Here is a 16,582-nt window from a genome sequence, read left to right on the forward strand (position 1 = left end):
TTTTTTCCAGCAATACTCGTATTTAGAGCCGTGAATGAGGCCCACCTTTGTTCCTGACCAGTCTGCCTTTATTTTTAAGCTTACCATGATGCTTAGCTCTGCAGGGGACGGATGCAAGCTGTGACCATCAAGGTGGACGGGTAGTTGTGGCGTTCCCAGCCTTCTGATAGTTCATGTCCATGAGCCCACCAACATGCTTGGCCAGGCACCTGCCTGTCTTGGTAGTTAGACCGTTCCTTGACGGGTGGATGAATCGGAGGCTTGGTCTTTGTAATGGAGTTGCAACATCCAGGTACCCGGTTATGATTATGGGACAGTTGAGTCAGTCCGGACTGAGTTTATTCATTGGATCTCTGGCTAAGTATGTACTTCATAAAACGTAAAACGAGCGACATCAATCATGAGATGAACAGAAATAAACATTGCAATTTTCAATCCCCTCTTCCTTTTATCCCTTGTCGGCCTTGTCGTCACAAGGCAATCAACGAGAAGTGGGTGTTCGTGGGGCTCTCTCTTCGCTTGGGTGTCGACCTTGTCGTTAAGTTAGCCGACAGTCCGGGCAACTGGCAATCCTTGTTTGTGTCTTACTCCACCTAGTGTGCGTGACAGTGCCAGCCCTGATCGGCGGCATCGGGGCAAGTAAATCCATGGGTGCTACCGATGAGGTGGCACTCCTCTCCGCAGAGCGCGTAGACATCACCCCCGAAGACGGAAGGGCAGCAGAAGTACTCTGCGTCGCCGTTGTAAGTGTGTTGGCTGCAAGACAGTTCCGGGTACTCAATGGGGCAATCGTCGCGGCGAACCAGGGTGTTGGCTGGGAGCGCCATGACGGCCGAGAGGGAGAGGCTGACGAGCGCAAGGAAGGTGGTCTTCATCTTGAGATTTTGTTAAGAAGAGAGGGGAGAAAGGTGATTCCGCTTGGGTTTTCGATGAGGCTTGGTTGTTTCTTCGTCGTTTTGCAGGATTTATCCCTTCTATTTGTACTTGAGCGTTGAACCATGACCGGGCCGTCGGTCTGTCCAAATGCAACTTGATGCGAGGAGCAGAACCACGAGCAGCATCAAGCTCATTCAAGTCCGTTTGGCAAGAGAGGGGAAGATGCAGTATCTCTGGTTCTGACCTTTGTGAGTTAACAACGCGACCAATCGAGACCCTGAATCCCCTCTCTCGTCGCGATAATCAAGGTCGTGGCTTGACCAGCAAGGTACTGCGTGGGCGACATCCCGCGCCAAGAAACCATCAAGGGATTCAGCTCGGTCTTCTGACCAGGAACAATATCGCGATGACTGTGTGATGTTGGTGATGGAGTTTTTGTTTCTCCAAACATGAGCACCATCAGTCCGTTGTGAACACGAAGAGCTTGGAAATATAAGTTGCTCTACTTCCCGCTCATTCTACGATTTTCTCCCCTTCCTCAGCAGCCTCTACTTGTCAACTTAACGAGGTCTTTCTCTCCAACCTGCACCAGGAAAACGCACGCACGGCGCTTTCACTGGGCCAGCAAGGTTCCCTCTGTTGCAACAACTCGCGTGCAAAAGCATGCATGTCAAGATGTATCTAGTCAAGTTCTTCCTGGCTACTTGCCTTTCTCAGGCATGGAATGCTTCCGCACGACCACGCCCCCAGGCCGAAGAGGCATGCACCCCTCATGATGATCATTGGCATTGTCCTTCTGGTGTACAGCCGCCCACCACGCCTCCTGGTCAACCTGATCCTACGACTACTGCGCAACCACAGCCGACTATCACCGCTGCCCCAACAACAACTTGCTTGTAAGTACTGCGTTGGCTTGGAGTACTTATTGTGCTTCCAATGGCCCTGCTATGATGCCAGTATCAGATACTGACCCAGATCAGCCCTACCACCACTGCAGTTCCTCAATTGGTAACTCTCAAGACGAACCTGGAGGACTCCAGAACCTTCCTTCGGTACATGAACCCAAAGTACTCAACCTCGGGTGCCGTCTTCTCAGGTTACTCTGTTCTCTGGTATTCCTCAGAGGGAACGTACACTCGAAGCACCGGTGTCATAACCGTAACCAACACCTTGTTCTACGATTCCAACGCCTTGTCGTCCGAGGGATACGATATCACCACCAAGATATCTACACGGACGACCTGCGTCACTCGAACCACCGATGGCCCACCAGCAACCTGTTCCCCACACGGAGATCACTGGCATTGTCCCCCAGGAGTTGAAGAGCCAACTGCACCTCCTCAGCAGGAACCCACGGGAACCTGCTCGCCCCATGGGGACCATTGGCATTGCCCTCCTGGGGTCGAGGAGCCTACGACGCCTCTTCCCCAGGAGACGACAACATCTCCGCCGAAGGAGCCCACAGGAACCTGCTCCCCACACGGTGACCACTGGCACTGCCCCCCTGGGGTCGAAGAGCCTACGACGCCTCCAGCTCAAGAACCTACCGGAACTTGCTCTCCTCACGGTGATCACTGGCATTGTCCTCCTGGAGTTGAACAACCAACAACACCTCCCCCGCAAGAGACTACAACTACCCCAAAGGAGCCTACGGGAACCTGTTCTCCACATGGCGACCACTGGCACTGCCCTCCAGGAGTTGAAGAGCCAACTACACCTCCCTCACAGGAAACGACAACTACCCCAAAAGAGCCTACGGGAACCTGCTCTCCTCATGGTGACCACTGGCATTGTCCCCCGGGTGTGGAGGAGCCCACCACACCTCCCCCGATCATCACGTCCAAGTCAACTGTGACCACAGGCAAGGATGAACCTACAGGAACTTGTTCCCCCCACGGAGATCACTGGCATTGCCCTCCTGGGGTTGAGGAGCCTACGACTCCTCCTCCCATCATCACTTCCAAGTCAACTGTTACTACGGGTAAGGATGAGCCCACAGGAACCTGCTCTCCTCACGGCGACCACTGGCATTGTCCTTCTGGCGTTGAAGAGCCTACCACTCCTCCTCCCGTCATTACATCCAAGACAACCAAGACCACAGGCAAGGACCAGCCCACTGGTACGTGTTCCCCTCATGGTGACCATTGGCACTGCCCTCCTGGTGTAGAGGAACCCACAACACCGCCCCCTCAGGAGTCTAGCACAAAGCCTTCTCCTGCGGGTGGTAACAACGGGTGCACTCCCCACGGTGACCACTGGCATTGTCCTCCCGGTATGAAGGAGCCTACGCACCCACCCGCCAAACCCACCAGCGGTACGAACCCGTCCCCTACAGGCAGCACCGAGTGTACAGCTCATGGCGACCACTGGCACTGCCCACCAGGTGTTGAAGACCCCCCCTTCCCTCCTGGTCAAGGCTCTGGTAACGGAGATGGTGGTGACGGCGGACACGACGGAGGCCGAAACTCGGGAGAGTGTGTTGCTTACGGCGACCACTGGCATTGCCCCGAAGGCGTTGAGGAGCCTCCTTACCCCCCAGGACAAGAGCCTGGTGGTGACGGTGATAACTCAAGCGGTCACTCTGGCAGCGGTGATGGTGCCGCCGGTGAGTGTGTTGCTCACGGTGACCACTGGCATTGTCCCGAGGGAGTCGAAGAGCCCCCTTACGCTCCGGGAGAAGAACCAGGCAACCAGTCCGGCTCTGGCGATAACCACGCTGGTGGCGATGCCGAGGGTACTGAGTGTGTGGCTCATGGTGACCACTGGCACTGCCCCGAAGGAGTTGAAGAACCACCCTACGCTCCAGGAGAAGAGCCTGGTAAGGAGGCTGGCTCTGATGATGGCTCCGGCGATGGCTCTTCTACTGAGTGCGTTGCCCACGGCGACCACTGGCATTGTCCTGAGGGAGTCGAAGAGCCCGCTTACCCTCCAGGGCAAGAGCAGTCCAGCTCTGGTGATGAGGCTGAAGCCACCGAGTGTGTCGCGCACGGCGATCACTGGCACTGCCCCGAGGGAGTCGAGGAGCCCTCGTACCCTCCTGGCAGCGAGTCTCAGGGTGCTGTCGCAAGCCTAACTACGCTGATCACCGTTCCTGAGCCAACCGCGACTGAGGAGTCGCCTGTTGTGGTCACGGGTGGGACCAACCGATTCATGCCTCCCGCCCTTTCGGCGTGGGTTGCTATCTTGGTTGCCGTAACCTTGCTCTAAAGCAGAGAAGTGATGGCTTGAAGGACAGAACCAGCAGCCGCCGTTATTGAAGAGCGCCAGCAATGGTTGTGGCATTCGGAGGACAAATCTTGCAATTCTTGACATTCCTTGGTAGTCTAATATAATCCAGTCGCTCCTAAGAGGGTTTATTCTAAATCTGGCGTAATTCTGTGTGGCAAGTGGCCTTGACTCTCACTATTTATCTATTCCCCCATTCATCCGATCAAGAGCCAGACTTGAACTATGACAAATAACACGACGCTTAACTCTCACGCCTCATGATTCAGTGAATAAATATATGTCGGCTATTTACCTCGAACCACATCATTGTCAACCGGCGACAACACGCTTATACGAACACAATGAGAGCGCCAGCCAAGCATGCATTGGCAGGACTATAGGCTTAATCTGGCATCTAAGCTACTCTCCTCCTCGCCTTTCCTTATTAGTCAGGGTATCCAAGCCCTCCTGCTGCTGTGCTTGTGGCCTACGCGGATCCATAGCCAGGGTTTGATCGTCAGTGAGGCGAGAGTTCTTAATAACAGCCGAGAAAGCAAGAAGCGGCAAGCAGAGGCATATGCCAGTAATGCAAAGAAGCTTCTGTACATGCTTGTAGCTTTCCATTATGGCGGTACGGACCTCGGTGCCAGCAGGATACATGGCCGCAGCCGCGAATGGGTTGGCAAACACGGTCATGGCGAGTGTCGCGTTGGGTTGGAAGGCAAGGTTGTTAGCCAAAGTCTTGGGGAGGACCTGGTTCCAGATGACACCAGAGACACTGCTGCCGAAGCTGTTGCCAACATTGTGTGCGGCCATGTATAGAGCGATCATGACAGCGACTTGGTCATGTGTAAGTTCAGATTGCATGGCCACAGACGCCGCGTACGAAAACAAGCCGCCTCCAAAGCCAAGCAGAACCTGGCCGGCAATGATGCCAGCCTTCTCCGGGGTTCCCTCACCGCCGCGATAACGAATGAGAAGGCCGAATGCGACAGTGAAGAGCGTCGTTCCAGCTAGGATGAAAGGCTTAAGACGGCGGACGCGATACACGACGAGTCCTGTCAAGGGGCCAATAGTGAAGGCCATGAAGGAGTAGACTGAGTTGATGCGAGTTGCAGCTGCAACTGAGAAGTCAAAGGCAACAACTAGAACAGTATAGAGGAAACCTCGCTGCAGCGAGGCGGCAAAGTTGAAGAACAGAGCAATTCCTATGGCGCCCCACACTGAACGATGCTTCAAAGACTGGGCCGGGACCATGGGGTGCGTTGCTCTGCGTTGCCAGGCGACAAACGCAAGGAAACAAACGAACCCAACGATCAAAGGTGCTATGATTTCGGCCGTCTCCCACTTTCCGTGAACTCCCCCCGCCAGTGATATGGGTGTCAAGACAAGTGCCAGTGAAGTGACGAGCAAGAACAGGCCAAGGACGTCAAAGTTCCACAGGGACTCGCGCGTAAGAGCGTCACTACTGCTGACGAGTGCTGCAGCTCCTGATGAAGTGCAGGCATGATGCTGGGCAAGCCACAGGGAGAGGATGAACAACAGGCTGCAGGCACCGTACACGAAGCACCACATGCCAATGCCCCATCTCCAGCTAGAGTGTTTGAGAAAGGAGGAGGTCATGTTACCCGCCAGCCAGGTAGTGGCAATGAAGTGAAGGTTGGGGACGCAGTAGAAAAACAGTCGGCTGCGGGTGGACGTGAAGTCTGCCACAGTAATCTGGACAAGGACCTGAGTCGTCGAAAGACCCATCTGGTTCAGAACGCCGCCCGCGACAAAGCCTGCCACGTTCTTCGAGGTTGCCTGGACGATCAAGCCGAGGATGTAGAGGACAGCAGAGACAAACATGATCTCGAACCTGCCAAACACGTCTGCTAACCTTGCTGCTGTAGGCTGAGCAGCTACAGCGAACACGAGGCGCAAAGTAGAGGCGGTGGCAAGGAGCGAGTGCTGCCCGAACCCTGCGGTTGCATAGCTCTGGTATACTGCGTTGACCAGGGCAGCGAAGCCATAGGAGAAGCCGAGCAGGAAGATGGATGTGAAGATGATGACACGATAGGCGGGAGTGAGATGTTGGGCGGCTTGTTCAACCCTGTAGACGCCGGGGAGGGTCTGGATGTCACTTTGCTGGTCTTGGGAGACACCCAGAGCTGCGGAGATAGCCGGGATGTCATTGGATTTCGCCATGGCTTCTCCTTAACTTGTGGTAGCCGGTAAGGTGAAGGATACTTGGTGAGTCGAGGGATGGACTTTGTCTGACAAGCCAAGTTGGATAATGCTTGTCTCATTATATACATACTGGCTGCGCTTTTTCTACCATAAATTAATGATCCAGATCTCTCCATCATGGGCCCATACCGGCGGGTTGGGAGAGGGTCGCCTGCTTTGCCAAGGGGTCAGTCCGAGTCGCTAATATACCTGGACCACTAAGAACTTGCTCACCCACCGATTCAGGAAGCATCATGTGGCCTAGAAGCCATCAGGGTTAAGTAAGCCAAGACGTCCATTTGTGTCCGAAAAGTATCCGAGTAAGGAGACAAAGAGTCCGGAGAGCCACTGATAAATATCAAGCCGCCTCACCCTCCCTGCCTGAGAGAATTTGCGGCAATTGTGCCACCTGATCGCTCCCTAGTCATCAGCCAACACCTTCGCGTAACGTTCATAAATATTGGGAATGACTTGCAGATTTTTCTCTGGCCAAGAGAAGCCATGACATGCCATTTTCTATTAAGCGAGGTTGACGGCTTGAACTGTCACGGAATTCTATACGGAGGAAGCTTTCAAAAGTTCTCGGCCGCGCTAAATACGCCACTATCCCAAAAAAGGAAAAAAAGCAAGGAGAAGTACACATACATACAAATTACTATGAGACTATTCCCGGCCTTCCTTATATTCATTCCCTCCTTCAAGCTCAATGATTTTCTTCACATGCGTAGGGATTCTCTCTATCCAGGCTTGGATCTTCTCTTGCGGAAGTTCCTTCCAAGCTGCCTGCCAAGCCCGAATAGCTTCCCGCCGGCTCTTAGGGGCGCCTTTCTTCGTAGTTATTCTCTTTAAATAAGGCCAGGCTGGCTCAATCGCGTTCAAATCAGGCGAATTTCCACACCAAAGAAGCCGCCGTATGTTATGAAGGTCATAAACGCGTTGTTGAGCGTGGTGGTTATGTGCCGGCGCCTTATCTTCTTGAACGATCGTGCCGGGCCTCTCTTTCTGACATTCCTTTGCAAAAGGAAGCATCTTTGGAAGAAGAATCGTCTGTTGATAGCGCCACCAGTCAATACCTTTCCCTGATCCCCTCGTCAGCTTGCCATTTGCCTTCTTCCACTTCCACTGAGGCTTCTTGCCCGGCAGGGCTCGTAGCCCTAGCCTTCGCACACCCGTTGTGAGCTCCCACTCTTCCTTCATAATCGGCTCGAGCTCCTGATTGATCTCCTTAAGCCGTAGGTCTGACTCCTTCCTCTCTTTTGCAGTCTCTGGGCCCCAGCAATGACAAGGACCCTTCTTATCATAGGAAAAGGCGGCCCAGAACATAAACTCGCTGGCCCCCTTCCATCTCTCTCGAATACAGCTACGAAGGAAGCGTTCATCAGCCCGTCTCCACACACGATAGCCTCCTCGGCGATGGAGCAAGATAATAGAGGTTTCATCTGACCAGATGACATTCTTCCAATCTTCAAGGGTCCAATCTTGATGGGCAATACACCATTTATAACGTTCTTGCCTCATCTTCTTCGTCAACCCAGGCTTCCTCGTCGGCTTGGTCTTCTGGAAGCCGGCAGCCTTGAGGATCCTCCAGACTGTAATAGCTGAGAGGTTGTGGCCTTCTAAGCTAAGGTCCCCAGCAATATCAGCGCAGGTTTTTTTCCCGGCCGTATCGATCGCGGCGTACCTTCGCGATAACTGCTTTCTTTGCTTCTTCTGTCTGCTTCGTCGGGCGGCCGGGCCGGGGGGCATCTTCAAGGAAGGAATTCCGAATAATAAGAGGTCGATGATTTGGGTCAAACCCTCGGGCAATCGCTCGGGCGTAGATATCGTTGATTGTGCTCTTTGAGAGCCCTGTGATCTCGATCACTTCGGCAGTAGTCTTCCCCCCGCAGGGGGACTTGAGGGAAACCACCAAGGCCCGGGTCGCGATATCTGTATTCGGGGCCATTGATAGGAAGGTCAGAAATTGAAAAGAAGCTCAAGAAACCCCTCTCTAGGTAATTTGTATGTGCGGGGTTTCAAACCTGCTTTCCTTGCTTTTTTGTGGCTGCTGCTAGCGCCTTGGCGGCCGAGAACTTTTGAAAGCTGCCTCCGTACGGTTGTTCTACCGGCCTACACCATCCATCGCGGATTCAGCGAGAGCAAGCAAAATAACGCAGCCAATACCAAGGCTCAGCATAAGCTTCAATAACGCCACAATACAGGGCCCTAGTCTTACAAGGATCCCGGCGTATATTGTATAATGAAAAAGGCGGATATGACAACGGTAAGCCGGCATGTACGCTAATCGCGCAAGTAGGGATCGGCCCTTCTACCACCACCACGAACTTCAATCTTCTCAACCTTGGGTGCGGCACTGTCCTACGTCTGGAATCGGATTTTATGACAGCGGCCGCGGCTCTAATATGGAACAACATCTCCGGTTAGTAGTACTCAAGGGTCCATCAAGTTGTTGTGGTTGCGATTGCTATCGCTGCTTTCTTCAATATCATTTCTAAGGGAGGCCAGTAACAAAGGATTGTGATCAACATAGGGCGATCCTAAAACTCCCCGCGATAAAACATGGTGCCAACTGCATACTAAGCTGCAGCGATGAATGGGTTAGCAAATACAGCCAGTATTATATGCTGATAGGTAAAGAGCGACCTTTACAACGACTTGATCATATGAATGCTTATATTATATATCCGCAGACTATCTTCCGCCTCAGTCATCCCATCAAATGCTTGGCTTCAACTATGACAAAGAACACAATACATGTCCACAGGCGCCGCGATCAAGGGGGGTCGCCTCTAAGGCCGGATGTAACCTAGCCAGCGATAATATCAGTCCGCTCGGGGATTCCTACGGGTGAGAAGACCAAACGAGATGATGAAAAGCACTATTTCCTCCAGAACAAACGCTTGAGACGGCTGAGGCGATGCACCAGAGCCGGCCAATGGCCCATCATGAAAGGTCACGGCGGAGAACAGAGTTAACCCAAGTTGCAGTTACAATCAAGAAGTCAAAACTAGGAACTAGAACAATATCGAGAGACGCCCACTACAGGGAGGACGAAAAGCTGAAACCAGAGAAATTACTAGAGGCCCCCAATGTTTTAACCACTAGACATGGACCATGGGTGAGTTGACCTGCTTTGCTAGCAAACAAGTGCAAATGAACATACGAGGCTAACAACCAAGATTCTAGCATTAAGATAACACACAAAGGGTGAAATATATCTTTCAATGATCCCGATAGCCTCCGGCAATTGACATGGGAGCCAAGACAAGGGGAGGTTCGCCCCCGCCAACGAATGCTGCATGGCTCCAGCATTTGTGGGGAAAGCCAGGGAAGACGGGCACAGCATGAGGATAACGACACGATAGGCGAGATTGAGATCTTGGGTGGTTTTTTCTTCTGTGAGTCCGAATCATGATAAGCAGGCAAGATGAATCTCAAATTGAGCAACGCAATCTATCAAGCCAGGGTCAAGGATACGCACAGAACTCCGAAAGCTTAACGACGGGGGCAAGTCCGAGTCTAGCTACTTCGGGGCAAAGGCTTGAATGTTGCTGAGTCGTGACAGAACAGTCCGAAAGTCCGAAGGTCCGTCCTCACGGACATCTGAAAGTCCGAAACGCCTTACAGAGGAACTTTTCAATCAGTGGAGAAGACTTCGCAGTACAGTAGTAAAGCTCAGGAATCGGTATCAGGGAATCATCGGAATTGGTTTCCGCAAAGAAGGTACTTATTCTCCCATCACGCCACAGCAATACAACTCAATCAACAATCGAATCAACCGTGCATCATCACAATCTATTGTCCATCTGCCCACAATGGCCCGCATCCCACATCCCCTGTCTCAATTGAGTCTCGAGGAGACGGCCTTGGCGCGAGATGTGATTCGCCAGGCTCACCCGGACACGCTCCTCAACTTCCGCGTCATCTTCCTCCTTGAGCCTCCCAAGGCCGAGGTTGAAGCTTACCTGGAGCTCGAGCATTCCGGAAATCTCACTGCATCCTTGCAGCGCCCGGCACGATTGGCCCAAGCTTGGTACGATGTTATTGGAAGTTCGCGTGTGCCTCAATACCACGAGACGGTTGTCGATCTTAGAGCAGCCAACATAACCGAGAAGAAGGTCATCGACGCCAAGAGACAAGCCAGTCTCTCAGTGTCAGTCCAGCTATTACCCCTTCATTCCCTATTTTCTTGCTGACTCTGTTTCAGGTGGGAATTTGACCAATTGGTCAAGTGCGTCACAGAGAACGCAGAAGTCCAAGCAAAGGTCGCCGACTTGAAGCTCCCAGCTGGATTCGAACTCGTCATCGAGCCTTGGCCATTTGGTGCTCCCGACCCTAGAGATGGAGACGATCGGCTCTTCCAAGCATTGATGTTTGCTCAAAGAAGTGGAAACCCCGACTCCAACTTTTACGCCTACCCATTGCCCATCATCCCTGTGGTCAACATCCACAACCTCGAGGTTGTTCGCATCGAGACCCCTGCTACAGGTGGTGGAGGTGATTCTCTGACAGAAAGATCGAACTATGCCGGTATCGTCGATCATTGCACCGACAGCGAATACGTGCCGGAACTTCTCCCTGGTGGCACGAGACAAGACTTGAAGCCTCTCACCGTGGTTCAGCCTTACGGACCTAGCTTCAAAATTGACGACGGGAATCTCATTCGATGGCAGAAGTGGCAGTTCCGCGTTTCGTTCAACCCTCGTGAGGGTGCTGTTCTTCATGATCTGCGATATGACGGCCGAAGCGTTCTGTACCGTCTGAGCATCAGTGACATGGTGAGCCTATAGAAAGAGAGAATGTGGATGGTCTTGGATAACCCGAGCTAACTCAATCGATAGACCGTTCCCTATGCCGATCCACGAAACCCTTACCACCGAAAGCAGGCCTTTGACTTTGGCGACGGAGGTCTCGGCAACGCTGTGAACAACTTGACTCTAGGCTGCGATTGCTTGGGTGTCATCAAGGTAAGTTCATTTCACTGAACAGCATTGAACAAACACTTACGTATTCTAGTACTTTGATGGTGTACTTGTTGATCACGAGGGTAAGCCCCAAGTCACCAAGAATGTCATCTGTCTTCATGAGCAAGATAACGGCATCAACTGGAAGCATACCAACTGGCGAACCGGTCGAGCTGTCGTTACTCGCCGCCGGGAACTGGTTATCCAGTTCATTATCACCCTTGCCAACTACGAATACATCTTCAACTTCAAGCTCGACCAAGCTGCTGGAATCATAGTGGAGGCTCGCGCAACCGGTATCGTTTCCGTCGTTAACATTGACGAGGGCAAAACTGCGCCTTGGGGCAATGTCGTTAACCCCGGAGCGTTGGCGCAGAACCATCAACATGTATTCTGTGTGAGAATCGACCCCGCTATCGACGGCAGCCGCAACACCGTCGTCCAAGAAGAGAGTTTGCCGGTGGCGATGAACCCTTACTCCAACCCCCAAGGCAACCTCTACGAAGTCCGCCAGGTACCGATCGCTAAGTCGGGAGGATACGATGTTGAGCCTTTGAACAACCGGGTCTTTAAGATTCAGAACACAAACAAGCTCAACCCTGTCTCGGGCAAACCTATTGCCTACAAGGTGATCACACCAGCTACACAAAAGCTACTCGCAGACCCTCGAAGCACCCAAGCTCGACGAGCTTTGTTCTCCAAGCATCATCTCTGGGTTACCAAGCATAAGGACGATGAGCTTTATGCTGGTGGTCGGTATACTCTGCTGAGTAAGGATGAGATTGGTGGTGTTGCAGATGCTGCTGCACGAGACGACGATGTACTGAACGAGGATGTTGTCTTGTGGAGTTGCTTTGGCCTAACGCATAACCCCCGTGTCGAGGACTGGCCTGTCATGTGAGTCATCAACACCCCGAAATACCCTAATTGAAGGATCTGTTGCTAACAATTTTTCCATTCTAGGCCTGTTGAGATCCTGCAGGTCTCGCTCACCCCCGCCGACTTCTTTACTGCGAACCCTGCACTCGATGTTCCATCGAACAAGGATTTGGGCTCCAGGTATGTAGATGCTTGCTGCAAGGAGAACAAGCTGTAAAACTTTGTGTATTTGGTTTGAGAATGATTAGAGCGTTGTTGTTGAAGTCTTGTGTACGAAGAGAGCGTGTACTGTTGATGGAATCCTTAGAGATTGTCAAGAACATCCCGCTAGTTGGGATATAGCTGAATCTAGTATTCTTTTAAGCAAGTTTTAAATACAGAATGAGTCCAACAGAACAAATACTGAATGTGCAAAACACAAACGTGATCAAAGTACCCTATATAAAAACGGCTCTTCATCTTCGGAGGCTCCTGTTGTTGGAAACCATATCGTATGACTAAGGCTGCTCTGACATACGGGCTGTAGCAGCTATGGTATCAGACTTGGATGAAACAGATCATGAGGAACATTCCGTCGCAGATGACGAATAAGATCTTATCCAAGAAGGATAAAAAGGGACCAGCTTCAGTCATTCGTTTAGGAAGGACAAGCAATAATCCAATCTCTTCTGGTCACACCCAATGGTACATACTCTTAACTTGAGAGACCTGTTGACCTTGCCATTATCCAGAGTCCGACTGGCTTTCCAACTACCTGATGCCGCTGCATTGTAAAAGTATTCATAGGCTAATTCTATACTACGACGTGCCATGGTGGTCTATACTATTCGGTATGAAGCTCATACCTCGCCTCTCACGGAGATCCGCCAACATGTCCTTCCTCATTCTCCACCCCAACGCCTAATTATAACTTGCTGTCATTATTGATAGTATTACAAATAACGCTTCATTAATTCCCAATTACTTAGCAAACACCCCTTGGACAAAATGTGTCTAGGGTAATATCATCGCAGCCTACCTAACGGGGAAGAGGCCAGCCCGTGGTTTACCAGACATCAGTAACGGCAAACACTAGATTGTTCATTCCTGCTGATCGAGTTGGAAATCGCAATTTCATGGCCTATTGACGAATTCCATTCTACCCAGCTGACATCTCCATGACCAATTCCTTTGACTCCCGATGAACCAGCAATCTAACAGAGCGGTGATTTGTAAGTCCTTCGCCACATGGTGACCCATGAAAACTCAACTCAGTGGAGTTCATCGGTATCCCACATCCCACTACATACCTTTACTAACAAACCTCGAAAAGATAGTGAATACGAGGTCATTGGATAAATGTTATCTTTGCGGCATTTGATGAAGCTCAAACATGAGTGCAATTCAATATATCCACGTAGTCATGATAAGTATTACACTCTGTGTAACAAAATTTTCTTTAACGACTCAGCTGTCTATGCTTGGATGACCTTGCTGAACTCTAGACCACTTAATGTCGACCATTTAAACCACTTATGGTAAGACCATGAATCAGATCCGGGGTGAAAAACTCACTAGGGATCCCTGCAAAGTCCGAATGTCCGTTGATAGCGAATTACCGGTACCTGGGTCCGAAGGTCCATCGTGGCCACGCGGGCCAGAACGCTCGGAATCAAAACCTTCAATTCCGAGGCCCCTGGGTCGAACATTGATTGGGATATTGCCCGACCGTTGTGCGATACTCTGCAGAGAAGGGTACGCTCGAGCCAATCATCTCGTTGCCAATTGCCGTTCCTCGCCTCCAGCCTTAGCCTTTAACGATCTGCGGGGAAGAGATCGAGTCATGCAGATTAAGGGACATATGACCAGCTTTCCCCAGATTTTGAGGATTCTCGGGCTCGTTTCCGAGCCGCCCGCGATCTGGGGAGCATCTCCAGGCTCTTGAGTGACTAAAAACGGCCTTCAGGTCAACTATGCCTCCTGTAAGCTCTCCCATAGAGGATGGCATGCAGTAGATCAGCACTGTTTTGCGCTTGGTGCGACGAGTGATTGATAAGGCGCTCGGAAACATAGCTCATGAATTCCTAGATAAGAGACTTTTGTGTGCGTGTGGGAGTGTCTTATCAGCAATGCCACCCATGCAACAAGCGGCATGGCCTAGCCGGCTATCTCTTGTCCCAGATAATGCCAGCCTCGATGTGGTAACACACAATCTACCCCGCAATCTCAGGAGGCGAGGGTTCCGATTCCGACACGTTTGGCTACAGTACAAAACATAGCCTTGTCCATAGGTAGGCAAATGGTGATCCTTCATCATCAGGCTTCATGCCAATACCGCAATCATGGAGAAAGACGGTATCACCGCGACTCGAACCCGAACAAACTCGGTCTCGAAGCATCCTCAGGATGATGATGCTCTTCGCCTGGCCCAGATGGGCCATCAGCAAGAGCTCGAGAGATCATACTCCCTGTTTGCTCTTGGTGCTCTCTGCGTCTGCCTTATGGCAACCTGGGAAGCGTTGTCGACTGTCATTGCTACGGCCCTGATTAGTGGAGGAGCGCCGTGTCTGTTTTACAACCTGTAAGTTGCCTTGGAAAAACTCAGAGTAACCCCTTTAACGCGGTACACATAGGCTTCTATCCACGTTTTCCACCATCTGCATTGCTTGCTCCTTGGGAGAAATCGCCTCGATTTACCCCACTGCTGGTGGTGAGTTTGACCAGCCTTTCACTGACCTGGGTGAAACTCACATAACCCTCCTTTCTAGGCCAGTACCACTGGGTCGCAGCCCTCTCTCCGCTATCGATCCGATCCCCCTTGGCTTATATGACAGGATGGATCTCTATTGGAGGTCAAATCGTCCTAACCTCCTCCGCTGCCTTTGCAGCTGGCCTGCAGACGCAGTCCCTGATCATCATAAACTCTGACTCATATATCCCTCAGCGCTGGCAGGGTATGCTCTTTTACTGGGCTATCCTCACCTATGCGTTAGTCATGAACATCTGGGGCCACAGGCTGCTGCCAACGACCAACACCATCTCCGGTTTGTACAGACCTCCTGCTTGGGGGCATGCGATGCTGACTCTACCCAGGTATTCTTCATGTAGCGGGCTTCATCTCGATTCTTATCGTCTTAGGCGTCATGGCTCCCAAGAACTCAGCCTCCTTTGTCTTTGCCGAGTTCACAAACTCGAGTGGCTGGTCCAGCGATGGAGTTTCTTGGCTTGTTGGACTCCTAAGTGCTGTATACCCCTATCTTGGGTAAGTTTTGTCATGAAGCTCAACTCTCAAACGTTAAACAATATCTAACTACTCAACCTTAATCAGTTACGATGCAGCATGTCACTTGGCAGAGGAAATGCCTAATGCGAGCCGAAACGTCCCCCTTGCTATGGTCGGCAGTGTCTCCGTCAACGGACTCATGGGTCTCATCTACGCCATCGTACTCCTCTTCTCGACCGGTCCTCTCGAGTCACTTCTACAGACACCTACAGGCTTTCCATTCATGCAGATCTTCCTCGACGTTACGAAGAGCCGAGCCGGAGCCACTGTCATGTCTATTGTCATTATATCAATCGCCATTGCAGCCTCGGTTGCAGGTGTCACATCCACCTCCCGAACGCTGTGGGCTTTTGCTCGTGACAGGTCTACTCCTTTTGACAGGCACCTCAGCAAAGTCAACAAGAGCCTCCAAATCCCCGTTCACGCTGTTGTACTGGTCACCGTCCTTCAGATGTTGCTTGGTTTCATCTACCTTGGCAATACCACAGCTTTCAACGCCATCCTATCTATGGCCATCATCGGCATGTACTCAAGCTATGCTCTCCCTATCATCCAGATGTTGTGGGCTAGAGGTCGTATCATCAGTTCCAATGATTATGGCCCTTTCAAACTGGGCCCTATCCTTGGTCCTGTGGCAAATGTCATCAGCCTGATCTGGATTACTGTTGTTATCATCTTCAGTGTTTTCCCTAGTTCGATGCCAGTCATTCCCCAGAGCATGAATTATTCCATCGTTGTCATGACCGGCTGGGTCCTGTTCGGTATTGTATACTATATCTTCTACGGGCGGTATAAGTTTGAGGTTGCGGCTATTACCGATGTTCTTGATGGAGTTCCAGGTTCAAGGTCTTGATTAAGGAATTTTGGTTATCGAAAACTCTACTCAGGAATGCTGTTCGCATGGTAATTTTGCATTTCTGGGGTCTATCGTTCCAGTGGTGTCTCTTTATTGCAAGTGACACGTCTTTGAGAGTTTCTTTGTTGATATTTGGCCATTCTTGTACAGAAAGTGCCCTTAACTTCGTTTTGTGTAGTATCAAATATCACCCAATTTGCCTTGTGGAGTAATCATTCCGTCGACGGAAGAAGGATGTACCTTGCTACACTGTTGGCAGTCTTCATGACTTCTATCAAAGAGCCAGGTCAGGTTAAGAACTTACTAGAGTAGATTTTCGAGGATATATCA

The 16,582-nt window shown here is 51.3% G+C and overlaps 5 protein-coding genes across 5 annotated transcripts; 3 read left to right on the forward strand and 2 right to left on the reverse strand.

Annotated features, from left to right (window-relative positions):
• Window positions 1–593: 593 nt before the first annotated feature.
• LRP88_00549 (uncharacterized protein) lies at window positions 594–875 on the reverse strand (the record flags this gene model as incomplete). The annotated part of the gene is made up of 1 exon (XM_083237257.1): window positions 594–875. The coding sequence occupies one exon, from the start codon at window positions 873–875 to the stop codon at window positions 594–596; it is 282 nt and encodes a 93-aa protein (XP_083107148.1).
• Window positions 876–1,551: 676 nt separating this feature from the next.
• LRP88_00550 (uncharacterized protein) lies at window positions 1,552–4,083 on the forward strand (the record flags this gene model as incomplete). The annotated part of the gene is made up of 3 exons (XM_083237258.1): window positions 1,552–1,772; window positions 1,857–2,995; window positions 3,044–4,083. The coding sequence occupies 3 exons, from the start codon at window positions 1,552–1,554 to the stop codon at window positions 4,081–4,083; spliced, it is 2,400 nt and encodes a 799-aa protein (XP_083107149.1).
• Window positions 4,084–4,503: 420 nt separating this feature from the next.
• On the reverse strand, window positions 4,504–6,270 carry LRP88_00551 (uncharacterized protein; the record flags this gene model as incomplete). Its single annotated transcript, XM_083237259.1, has 1 exon — window positions 4,504–6,270. The coding sequence occupies one exon, from the start codon at window positions 6,268–6,270 to the stop codon at window positions 4,504–4,506; it is 1,767 nt and encodes a 588-aa protein (XP_083107150.1).
• A 3,836-nt stretch (window positions 6,271–10,106) lies between these two features.
• Window positions 10,107–12,351, forward strand: LRP88_00552 (uncharacterized protein; the record flags this gene model as incomplete). The annotated part of the gene is made up of 5 exons (XM_083237260.1): window positions 10,107–10,444; window positions 10,499–11,069; window positions 11,133–11,249; window positions 11,308–12,152; window positions 12,219–12,351. The coding sequence occupies 5 exons, from the start codon at window positions 10,107–10,109 to the stop codon at window positions 12,349–12,351; spliced, it is 2,004 nt and encodes a 667-aa protein (XP_083107151.1).
• Window positions 12,352–14,455: 2,104 nt separating this feature from the next.
• LRP88_00553 (uncharacterized protein) lies at window positions 14,456–16,249 on the forward strand (the record flags this gene model as incomplete). The annotated part of the gene is made up of 5 exons (XM_083237261.1): window positions 14,456–14,694; window positions 14,747–14,823; window positions 14,882–15,157; window positions 15,207–15,375; window positions 15,442–16,249. 5 exons carry the CDS (start codon window positions 14,456–14,458, stop codon window positions 16,247–16,249), a joined length of 1,569 nt encoding a protein of 522 aa, XP_083107152.1.
• Between the last annotated feature and the right edge of the window lie 333 nt (window positions 16,250–16,582).

The sequence above is a fragment of the Fusarium phalaenopsidis genome (genome assembly GCF_050370095.1).
Source record: "Fusarium phalaenopsidis strain FUZ10S chromosome Unknown contig_32276, whole genome shotgun sequence".
Taxonomy (NCBI): domain Eukaryota; kingdom Fungi; phylum Ascomycota; class Sordariomycetes; order Hypocreales; family Nectriaceae; genus Fusarium; species Fusarium phalaenopsidis.